Source organism: Alligator sinensis, unplaced genomic scaffold (assembly GCF_000455745.1).
Source record: "Alligator sinensis unplaced genomic scaffold, ASM45574v1 scaffold1567_1, whole genome shotgun sequence".
Lineage (NCBI taxonomy): Eukaryota > Metazoa > Chordata > Crocodylia > Alligatoridae > Alligator > Alligator sinensis.
Genome location: NW_005842646.1, coordinates 507960 through 519731, shown reverse-complemented (window position 1 = coordinate 519731; position 11772 = coordinate 507960). Strand labels below are relative to the sequence as shown.

At 50.1% G+C, this 11772-nt stretch overlaps 1 protein-coding gene across 2 annotated transcripts in view; it reads left to right on the top strand.

Annotated features, from left to right (window-relative positions):
- Positions 1–11772, top strand: part of GPC3 (glypican 3) — a 246051-nt gene that overhangs the window by 56512 nt on the left and 177767 nt on the right. For both annotated transcript variants that reach the window (XM_014524665.2, XM_025215478.1), the window contains one exon: positions 1126–1287. In XM_014524665.2, the coding sequence (XP_014380151.2) occupies positions 1126–1287 (162 nt within the window). The remainder of the gene's footprint in view (positions 1–1125; positions 1288–11772) is intronic.

Here is an 11772-nt window from a genome sequence, read left to right as displayed (position 1 = left end):
CCCTAATCTCACGCTTCCGGGAGTGAGTCCAGAAGAGAATTGCAAGCCTATGAGTTGGAATGAAGTCCAGGCATTTTCTAAGATCCTGGCATTTTGAGCGTGTAACTTGAGCTAATTTGCTTCGAGAGTGCGAGACCTCAGTAGTTGGTTTAAACCAAACCAAACCCAGGCTGGGCACCCAGGGGCCAGGCACCCGAAACAGTTGTTTTCTGAAAACTGTGGATGCTTCTCCACTTGGTCTGCTGCAGCGGGAGGCTGCCTCGTGAGGAGCATTGCTGGTGTGTCGGCACGTGCGACTGCGCTTGGACTTGGTGCAGACCAGGTCTGAGCCTGCCGTTGTGTCTGAGAGAAGGGGGCCCGCCAACTTGCACGGTGCTTGGTGAAAGCCCCAGGCCCGTTCACAGGCATCCCGTGGTCCTCAGTGTAGCGCGTGTAAGTTAAGTGATACAGGGCTGGCCCAGCATGATGCTAACCCTTGCACCGTTCTAGCAGGTTTTCTGCAGGGGAGGCTGCCGCCTGGCATGGATCAGGGGTGTAGGTTGGTTTAATAAAAGATATCGGGTTTACCCAAAGCACCTTGTCTGCCATCTGACATGGAGGGCACTGAAAAGTCATTGTTGCAGTGTACAGCCCATCCTGCGATGTCCGTGGCAGACTGGATTGCTTGGTTATATGCCTTGTTTCATTGACATGAGTTCCCTAGCCCCAGACCCTTGTTTCTTCTGTCTGTCAGCATCATCGCTTTGCTCCTTGTTGTGCGCTGGGTTTCCTATGCCCTTCCCAACCTTCTGGCTTCCTCCTATAGTGCTCCTGTCACGCCTGCAGCCACGGAGACGCGAGTGGCACGCTGTGCTGTATCCCTGGTCCAGTGTCGTAGGCTGGGGGGCTGTGCTGGAAGCAGATACGGGGGCTTCTGTGTTCATTGCCTTGCTGTATTTACCTGGGGTCTCCTGCCCTGGCACCCCTTGGAAACCCAGCCCGCCCTCCTATGAATCGAGATGCTGAAAGGCTTTGCCTAAAGTAGTTAATGCATCGGTACCAACTTATGGATCTGCTCTTTCGTAGGGGCACGACATGCCTACGTTACTGATGCCCGCTTCCCACCCCCCTTGTGTGTGTTCTCAGGGTCTGACTTGCAAGTGTGCCTCCCGAAGGGCTCCACGTGCTGCTCGAGAAAGATGGAGGAAAAGTACCAGGCAACAGCTCGCTTGAACATGGAGCAGCTTCTCCAGTCTGCCAGCATGGAGCTGAAGTTCCTCGTCATCCAGAACGCTGCCGTCTTCCAAGGTAAGGGGGCAGGGTGGGTCCCCTTTGCAAGGCGACGGGGGAGTTGGATGCTTGGAGCTGGCCGATCGCCTTTGGCAAATGGGACCGAGTCCTGCAGGGGCTTGGGCTTTCCCTGGAGTGGGCTTTCCTGTACTGGAGGCAGGCTGGGGGCATCTGCTTCATATCTGCCTTGCCTAGCAAGTGGCAAAATGCCTCCTGAGCATGCCTTGAGTGTTGTGGGGGTTTGCATTGATCTACAATAGGTAGACGCCTCACTTCTCGCCTAGACCAGGCTGGGGCACGACCTGGCGTCCTCCCCACTCCCTCGAGCACCGAGGGAGTCTACACTTTCAACCTGAGCCAGGTGGTTCAGTCATCTCTAGCAGGACAGAAACTACAGCTGACCCAAACCGTTGCCTTTTGCTGCTTTCTGGGCTTGTATTGCGGTGTTTATAACTGAGATCTGCTGCGCGGGGAGGCACTGGGGTATTTACTGCTCATTTGACATGCATGCAAGGTAGGTGGAATCGCAGCATTAGGCCAAGTTGCGTCAGAGATATCCGTGCTAGCAGTGGTGACCGCCTTCCTTTCTGCATCAAGTCGGAGCAGTGCACCTCTGAGCTAATCCTTGCTTTGTGCGTTTATCCCTTGGAAGCTCAGTAAAATCATGAGGAGCCCCCAGTTTGCTTGTAAAACATAAGGACTCCTCAGTGCCTGAGGTCAGCTACTGGCAGGAGAGGAGGACACAGTCCTGCTCACTTCCCCGGTCCTGGTGATGCCCGTGGCCTTGCTTTCGGATGTGGCTGGCAGGGATGCACGTGCAAGTCGTGCGAGCAGGTGGCCTCTGTGAACTACGCTTGCTGCTGCCGGTTCTTGAATCGGACTGGCTCTGTGGGTGTAGAGCCATCGCGATGCTGTTGGGATAATGGAAAGGGATGCAGCGTGTTGGCCGATGGTGCCTTTTAAACCAGCAGCGAGGAATTGGCCTTTTCACAATGCTATTCCTCTTGAAGGTCACAAAACGCTGTATCCGCTCCAGCAAAGGTGATGATACCCCTCTGAGGCTCTGCACGTCTGACCTGGAGCTTATAGAGTGCCAAGCACCTTTCCAGAAAGAACAAATGGGGAAAAAAATATTAAAAATCCCTTTTCTTTTAGAAGTGAGCTACATTACTGCCAATGTACCTAATTCTAACAGCCCCCCCGCCCCAGCCCAGGACTATGCAGCTGTCCAAACCAGCTCTGACTCCAGTATAATACTCCATAAACCTCCCACTAAGAAGCATGTTCAATAAAATTTGCTGATCCCCGGCACACTCAAATGAAAGTCTAGTCTCCGGGGGTGGGAAAAGGCGGAGGGCGGATAGTCTGTTTTACACTTGCCTACAAGCTCTCTCTTCCTTGCCCATCACTTTGGTATCTTGCATATGGAGCTGCCCTCTCCAGAGCTACCTGTATCTTTTCCTCCCCCTCTCTCTCTCTCTCTTTATTGGGACGGTGTGTTGTTTTCTCAGCAAACCTGACCTTTGAGAAACACACTTCATCACTAGCAGATCCCAATTTGGTGTAGTCGCTTATGCTTGCAATCACTCTTCAGGGGCTTTACTCGAGCAAAATGTTTTTCTCTCCGGTTAATGTGCGATGAAATGATTTCTTGACCACCGCAGTATTGGGATTTGTTCATTCTAAATTAATAACATTTTTGCCTATATTAAGAAAAAAAAAAAAGGCGGGGGAGGGCATGAGCAATCAAGCATTTTTCCATCACACTAATATTTTTGCAGAATAATGTGATTTGTTTTTGTGCCTTGCTAAGGGCCGGGTCCAAAGACCTCGAGAGTCAAGAGGAGTCTTTTCATGGGCTGGGGATCAGGACCTAACAGAAGTGGTGTGTGGAGCCAGGTGTCAGACTGATGCTCATCCTGACCTGCCTCTTGCTTCTCTGAAAATAGGAAAAGCAAATGCACAGCAGACGAGAATGTCTTGAGCTTCTTCCAAGCAGAATTGATTTTTATTTTATTGGTGCTAAATAACACAGTGAAACTAATGGGAGGACGGTGCAGCAGGCTCGGGATTCGCATGAAACGTTGTCAGAAATGGCCCATGGCTGGTGAATGGGGCTGGCCAAGGAACAGGAATCCTTCCTGTGAAAAATATTGATGGTTTGAAATCTGTTTCTGCTTCACGTTGAAATGAAACGGAGACCTTTCAACTCTGCTTGCAAGCAAATGAGATGTGGTTTGGAGCAGGGTTTTCGAACCCATATCTCCTGCCTCGTAAGTGCATGCCCTGGCCCCAGGCTTACGAGTTACTTTGCATTAGCTAGTCTGCTGTTAAGCATTGTGGACAAGAGAGCCCTTTTTCTCCATGGAGAATTTCATTAAAATTGATGTTTTGTGGGGTGGGAAAATCATGTGGGCTACAAGGAATTGGTATTTTCTGATGGAAAAAACATGTAATAATAATGATAAAATATCTCAACGGCTCTAGTGATAAAAAAACCCCCCACTCGGCAATAGAGACGACTCCTAGTCCTCCCATTTCACATGGGTGAATTTCTAACTGGAACTCGCAGGGAACTCTGCTTAATTAACTCCAGGTAGAGTAGATAGGATTCGTGACGATGCTACTCGCTCCAGCCTTTGGAAGCCTTTAGTTACCGTTGGATTTAGAAGCTGGGAGTCTTAGATGGATTTTGCACTTGATTTATTTTTTTTTATATGTGCAGAGCTTTGATCTCCGCGTCTTTAAAAATGTTTTGGCTGCTGAAGTGCAACAAACTGCTTGAGCTGCCAAAATTGGGTCTGGCCCCAGCATCCAGAGATGCTGCTGGAGGGTGACTGTCAGAGGCGTGAAGCTGGGGAGACAACTTTGCAAATCTCCTACAGTTGCAGAGCTCCGTTCAACAGCACTTTTAATCCGCCTGCCCTCCTTTCACCTCCTGATTTGCATCCGCAGCTGCGTGTGAGTGTTACGGACTCTGGATTCCCTGGAGAACCATCCATGGGAGGGCATGAATGAGAGGTGGCATGGAGTAGCACACAGAGCCTGTCCTTATTGCAGTGGGAGCTGTAACCTTAAGTATCTTAGCTATGGAGAAGAGGGTCAGGTTGGCAAAAGCCCACGTCCTGTTAGGCAATTGCATTTGAACTGGTTGCTGATTTAAAGAGGAGCTCTTGAGCACCTGGGACGAGCGGGGTTCCTCTTCCAGCTCACGGGAGAGTCGCCTGCCACATGACTCCAGGAGCTGGGGCTTTAGGAGACAAAAAGCGTTGTGAGAGACGGCTGTAAAGCCACTAGAGCTGGCCATTGTTTAAAAGCAGGGGGAAAAAGGTGCACAGAGATGGCTTTAAATTGTAAAGGTTATTTGAAAAAAATAGTATGTCCCTTCTCCTCCGTTGCTCTGACAAACTTGGCTTCCAGCAGCCCGACCTTGCGTCCCTGGGACTGGCCAGCCGCGGGCAGGTAGCTGCACTGCGATGTGTTGGTATGGAAACCCATCCAACTGGAGGGGAGGAGAAACGGGCCGTCGGAGTTCATTTTCATATTTGCAGGCTGACATCTGAAGGGACCGCGCGCCTGACAAACGAAATCTGGTCCAGATGTTATTATTTTGCACGGAATTTAATTTCTTCCTGCTCCAGCCCCGGCTGCCTCTCCGCTGATAAAGATCAGGGGAAATTGCCTGGCATTTACAAAGATCTCATCCAGGCATATCTGTTACAATGTTCACTTAGCAAAGTTTATTAGATTATTAGAGTTTTAGACCCTTGGGCTCTTCTGTTATTGCAGTTAAAGGTGGGAAGAAAAAGCAACAACAACCATTGTCACCACATTTAAATGGTACAGTTAGGTCCTGGTCTTGTCTTGCAGGCATTTTTTAAGATGATGAAGATGTTTTAAATAATATGGGTTATTTTTTTTTAATTCTCTGAGACAGTCTCTGTTGAGTTTGACAGTGTTTCAGTTGAATATAGCGGCACGCCCTGCAGGCAAAGCTTGTTCTAGGATTTTGTCCTGGAAGATTTGCTATGTAGCAGGATTGCATTATGGATTACCCTCCTCTAAAGTTACTCTTTGGGCCCTCAGGTTCAGATCCTCACCTGCTGCAGCTCATCCTAGCTCCGTTTTAGATTGGCATGGCTATCTTGGCTACGTTAACTCGGGGTCTGGCCAAGGTATTTACAGTAATATAGCGTTTACCATTGGACTAGGTCTTTGCATAGCTTGCTCTGAGCTTGGCTAATACGTACAGCCGCAGGCCGAAAAATCTTTGGAAATGATCCGCACCAGTTTCGTGCTGTTATTTGGATGCGTGAAAAGTTGCCATTTCCGATGTCATCTCATCCTGCACTTTGGGCAGCCTCATGTTGATGGATAGCCAGTAGCATCCTCCTCCCAATCTAGAAATACTACCCTCCCCAAGGCTCCAGCTGAGAAAGGAGAGCATCTTTCTCCCCCTCTCCCTTCATCTTGCCCCCAGCATCTTTGGAGACTCAGTGAAGCCAAAGTGTGGAAGGTCAAGGAGGGGATTGACCTCCTAATCCTAGCACCCTCCTAGAAGCGCTTTGGCCTACTCTGACTGCCTTAAAGCCCCTGCTCCTGGAGTCAGGTGATGGCTGGAAAAGTTCTGCTTGCTTCGGCTTGTTCTGAGATGGACGGGTCTAGTCCTTGTTGCAGAGAAGAGCTTGCAAATGTGACCGCCGTGCACCCAGGGGCGTAAGAAACCAGAAGGCAAGTAGTGAGGATGCCACAGAAATGTAGGGATCTTGGATACAACATCTTAGAAAGCCTCATCCTTTTAAAATAAGCCTTGTGACTTCTGGGAGCCTGGCCCATGGCTCTGGGAAGCCTGAGTGCTGCATTTGGCACTTGGTAGGCAATGGGTGCAGCAGAGGTTGGACCCTGTCGCTCCTTGTGCAAGCCGGCTTTGGAAGACTGTAGGCAAGCCCCAGCTTCCAGGGCACGGCTTTAGGTTTGGAAGGAGCAGCAAGAACACCCGCCGGCGTTACGCTTCCTTATCTCCTTGCCTTGAAAGAGCTGGATCCACTTTTACCAAGGAAAGGAGGCTCGTTTCAAGCCACGACTGAAATGCAGCTACCCTAGGGTAAAACACAGCAGCTGTCATGCACCCCCACGGTAGGCCTGTGCAGGCGATTAGGACAGCAAGGATAGAGCGTGGAATTAATTGGAGCGGCAGGGAAACTTCTGGAGGCAGAAAGGTAATTACCTGAGCTGAAACGGGGCCAGCTTGCTGCAGCTAGCTTCCTCTAGGCTAAATCCTGCAGAATAAAATAGAGGCCTGATCTTGCTCCTAATAGCCAGGGGCAATAACCCCACGAAGGCTGCTTGCTTGTGCTGGGGCAGCGCTCCCATTGCTTTCCTAAGGGCTGTGGGTTGCGGGGGGAGGTAAGTGCTCCGGACCTCTCTTGTAAGAGTCATCCAAAGTTTAGCGTCTTTAAGAAGTCAAGGGCCAAATGGATATAGATGATTCAGGCTATGTGTGTGTGGGTGAAGGGAAAGGGGGTATTTGTCTTTGGTATTAAAGGAAGAACAGTATCGCTCTCCTTCCCTGAACTCTAATCCCAGCAGATTCTGGCCGAGCAGCAGGTGTGCCGAACGAGCGGAAACGTTCCTTTTTTGCACCGCGGTGGGGTAACGCGGCGCTGTAAGCTTTAGCCCTGTCGGGCAGCCCTGAAGGCTGTAAATTCTCCATTAGGCATAAATGAGGCCATTTTAGTTATTTATAGTTATTTACACTATCCATTCATATCCGTCAGGGCTGAAGGCAGTTTTGACATTGCAAGCTTCTATCAGGTTATCTTTAATCAGTTTAGCGGCACCTAAGCCACAAATATATCAAATAGCCAATCCGAATGTTGGAGTCCTCTAAAGTATGACTGAATTATTTATTTTGTTATGATGAAAATGTCTGGGCTTTATTGGCTTTTCTTTGAAGAACTTGATTCTTCTTGAAGTGTGGAAGATAAAAGATCCGCGATTGTCTCTCCAAGACTCTGAATCCTTCAAGGCTTTTCATTTTTTACCAGCCGCTGTTACTACTTTAAAGTCAAGGTGAGAGAACTGAGAGCTGTTTTTTCATCTTGGCGGTTTAACTATATAACAACTTTTAACTTGACTAATTATGTCTTTTACTGCTAAATCTAAGATACATGCAACATCAATTAGGTAGGTGGGAGATCATGCTGGATGTGTCTCGAGGAGCTATTTTAAGTAGCTTGTTCAGTCGCTAAAGAGTGGAATTATTGATATGTGTGATGCTGAGCTGAATTCGCATCTCATAATTTGGTACAATTTAATACTCTGGCACTTGTAAGTCAATTCAGTTTGATAATGTAAGAGGGCATTTCGGGCGTCTGCAGTAGGGAGAGTCTTGCACGTGCTTTCATAGTTTCATAGTTTCATAGTTTCAGGGTCGGAAGGGACCTAATAGATCTTCTAGCCTGACCCCCCGCCAGGGCGGGAGAACAACCCAAAAAAAACTCACCCTAAAAACAAAAACGGGACTCAAATGAGTCCAGCCAGGTAAGTATCCAGCCTCTTCTTAAAGATCCCCAGGGTAGGGGCCAGCACCACCTCCCTTGGAAGTTGGTTCCAGCTCCTAGCCACCCTAACTGTGAAGCAGTTTTTTTTCGGATGTCCAATCTGTACCTCCTCTCCATCAACTTGTGCCCATTATTCCTTGTTATGCCAGCAGGGGCTAGGGGAAACAGCGTCTCCCCCAAACCCTTCTGGTTCCCCCTAGTGAGTTTATAGACGGTCACCAGGTCCCCCCTCAGCCTTCTCTTGTGGAGGCTGAATAGGTTCAAGTCCCGCAGTCTCTCACTGTAGGGTCTGCCCTGTTGTCCCCGGATCATGCGGGTGGCCCTCCTCTGGACCCTCTCCATGTTGTCCACATCCCTCCTGAAATGGGGCGCACAGAACTGGACACAATACTCCAGCTGCGGCCTGACCAGCGTCGCATAGAGGGGGAGGATCACCTCCCTGGCTCTACTCGAGATGCACCTGTGGATGCACGACAAGGTCCGGTTAGCCCTGCCAACCATGACCTCGCATTGTCGGCCCATGTTCATCTTGGAGTCAATAATGACACCAAGATCCCTTTCCGCCTCCGTGCTCTCAAGTAGGGAGCTCCCCATCTTATAAGTGTGCTGCTGGTTCCTACTACCCAAGTGCAGCACCCTGCACTTGTCCGTATTGAAACGCATCCTGTTCCTGTCTGCCCACCCCTGTAACCTATCCAGATCCTTCTGCAATCTCTCTCTCCCTGCTAGCGTGCTCACCTCCCCCCAAATTTTGGTGTCATCAGCGAATTTAAACAGGTTGCTCTCCACCCCAACATCAAGATCGCTGATGAAGACATTGAACAGCGCAGGGCCCAGGACCGAGCCCTGAGGGACTCCACTACCCACCTCCCCCCAAGTCGAATATGATCCATCCACCACCACCCTCTGAGTGCGACCCTTCAGCCAATCTGCAATCCATCTGACCGTGTAGGCATCTATGCCACAGTCGCCTAGTTTATTAATTAGGATGGGGTGAGAGACGGTGTCAAAGGCCTTGCTGAAGTCCAGAAAGACTACATCCACCGCGACACCTGCATCCATGGCCTTTGTGACCTGATCATAAAAGGCAATCAGGTTGGTCTGACATGATCTCCCCCTAATAAATCCATGCTGATTGCCCCTGAGCATCATCTCGGATGCCGGCCCATCACAAATGTGCTCCTTGATGATCTTCTCAAAGAGCTTCCCCAGGATTGAGGTAAGACTGACGGGCCTATAATTGCCCGGGTCCTCCCTTTTCCCTTTTTTGAAGATGGGGACCACATTAGCTACCTTCCAATCGTCTGGCACCTGGCCCAAGCACCACGATCGCTCGTAGAGCCGTGCCAGGGGCCCTGCAATAACCCCAGCCAGCTCCCTCAGCACCCTGGGGTGGAGAGCATCCGGACCCGCTGACTTGAACGCGTCCAGCCCCTCCAGAAGCTCTCTAACCCGGTCCTCCCCAACCTGAGGTCTGAAGGCGATCCCCTCGCGTCCGGCTTCTATCACAGCAGGGAAGTCCCGTTCCCTGCACAAGAAAACGGAGGTGAAGAATTGGTTAAAGAGATCCGCTTTATCCTCTGACGCAACCACCAGATTGCCCCGCATATCCTGCAGGGGCCCCACATTACCCGGCGCCTTCTTCATCCTCCCAATATATTTGAAAAAGGACTTTTTGTTATCCTTAATCCTGGACGCTAATCCGAGCTCTATCTCCGCCTTTACCTCCGTATTTACTGTTAAATGCTGGAAGTTTTTCCGGGTCTTGCTGCTTAGGCGTTTCATGGGAGGGAGGGAGGACGATGTGGGTGGGAGAGGGTCCAAGAGGTAGCAAGATGTTGGAATTCAAGGTGGAAAATAACAGTAGTGGCATGCACCCAGGAGGTCAAAGCCCAGGAACCAGAGTGAAACCAGAGCTGGGAAGAGGACGGGTACAGTGTGAGAGCCTATCCCCACCAGAACCGACCTGCGATAGCTGTGTAGACCCCACCCAAGTTACATCTTGCCCACTGGAAGGGGACTCCCCGTACTCTGAGGGAGGCCATCACTAGTGTAGTGGTCACCAGGTTCAGCAAGCACAGGCATTTAGTGTAGAAGAACTAAACAATGAACTTCACTGTGGAGCAGTAGGTAACCTCTCCAGACCCTTGGTGTGTCTCTAACTGGCTGGCTGCTCCCTAACTGAGGGACCATCTCCCAATTCCCAACTCCCTGGGTCTCATGTTAGACGTTACAATTTACAGATGCTCCCTAGCACTATAGCTAGGCTTCACTTTAGCGGCGGTAATTGGCTGATGGCTATTTTGAGCTGGCAACGGCCTCTAGAGGTCAAACGTCCTCCCTTGCGTAGTGAGCCATTGGCCAGTTTTTGTGGCCAGCGATGCCCAAAGGAGTGATGTGGCTGGTGTCAAATCAAACCCAAATGAGCAGGCACCTTTCCATGGGACAGTCGGTTGTCGGCAGCCTTTAGGACAAGACTGAAGCTCACCTCTGAAGCTGCCACAAGACATCTTAACTGCTCTGTCCCAGCACCTGTATCCCCTTCCCGTCATGCATAGAGGCAGAAGACCTTTCCCTGGCCAAAGCTGCAGTGAGTGTAATGGCTCTCTGGTTTTGGCCTGTAAGCTCTGGGCTTTACTTATTGACTCTCTAATACCTACTGCTTCTCTTTTAATGTTAATAGTGCTGGCTGCTCCGCGCGGGCATGCTTGCATTTCTCGGTACTCCTGGTACCACTTCAAGGCTCCCTTCCCCGCGCCGCTAGAGATGCTCTTACAGCCCGTTGGCTTCTCCAGCCACGCGGATGCAGAGATGAGGAGCAGGGGTGGTGGCCAGTTGTTTTTAAAGCGATTCCTGGAAGTCGTATTGTGCTGGGCGCCGTACATTTGCAAGTCAGTCCTCTGTTATGGTGGTCCGGTGGCTTTTGGTCCACTTCTGCTGTAATAGCAGCCATAAGAGGGCTACACCAGCCTGGTCGGGGACAGGTTCTGCGCTCGTCCCTCTCCCTGAACCCCTTGCTGGCTTCTGCTGTTGACCGAGGGCTGATTTTTTTCCATTTCAAGGGAAAGCAATTTTTATTGCGCCTACAGTAAGCAAGGGGAACCATCATTTCTAAAACGAAACATGCGCTCTCCAGCACGATTTCCTTCTCTCAGATCTCATAACTGCTTTGCACCTGGCAAGACAGCATCAGTTTATCTGCAGGCAAACTTGGCAAAACTTTGTTACCTTTGAGAAAATCCAGGAGTGTAGTTAATCTGTAGACCTCAAGGCTGGACCTTTCATCTAGGAAAAATAAGGTCTCTAGAGAAAAGGCCAGGGCACGGCTAAGGGATAAGCGGTTGCTTAAGGAATGAGCGTTACAGTCAAACTGCGGCATGGGTGGATCACGAGGTTTAAAACACACAGCTGTGTTGTGAAGATGCACGTTGGAAGGAGAGTGCCGGCTAATTGGTACCTGTCTCGAATGTCTACAGCATAAATGCATGGCTTCTGCGCAAAGCGGCAAGCTCTCATTTGTGGGGTCTGTAAAATAGGGCTTTGTCACTTCCCCCAGCGGAGCGAGGAGAAGTGGAAAGAAGTGTATTTTTGGAAATGACTCTTTAAGTCTCATTAAACTTGTGCGTGCAAATGCGCGAGCATCGCCATTTAATTGTCTCGACGTCGTTTGCTTTTGTGCACATCTGTCCTCGGCTCTCGCTCACTTCCTCGCACAGCTGAGCTCTCGGTGCCTCTGTCTCTCTTCAGGATTGCACTTTGCCTCTGAAACCCTCTTGTTTTGGGATGTGCATATATAAAATACAAGGGTTGGGGTGTTGTTGGAAATGTCCAAGAGGCAAGGCTTTTTTTTTTTATGTGATACCAACTGTGTAGTTGGGAGAGACGCTGGCCAAGCTTTCCAGCATCGAGTGCCCTTCTTCAGGCCTGCATAAAATAGATG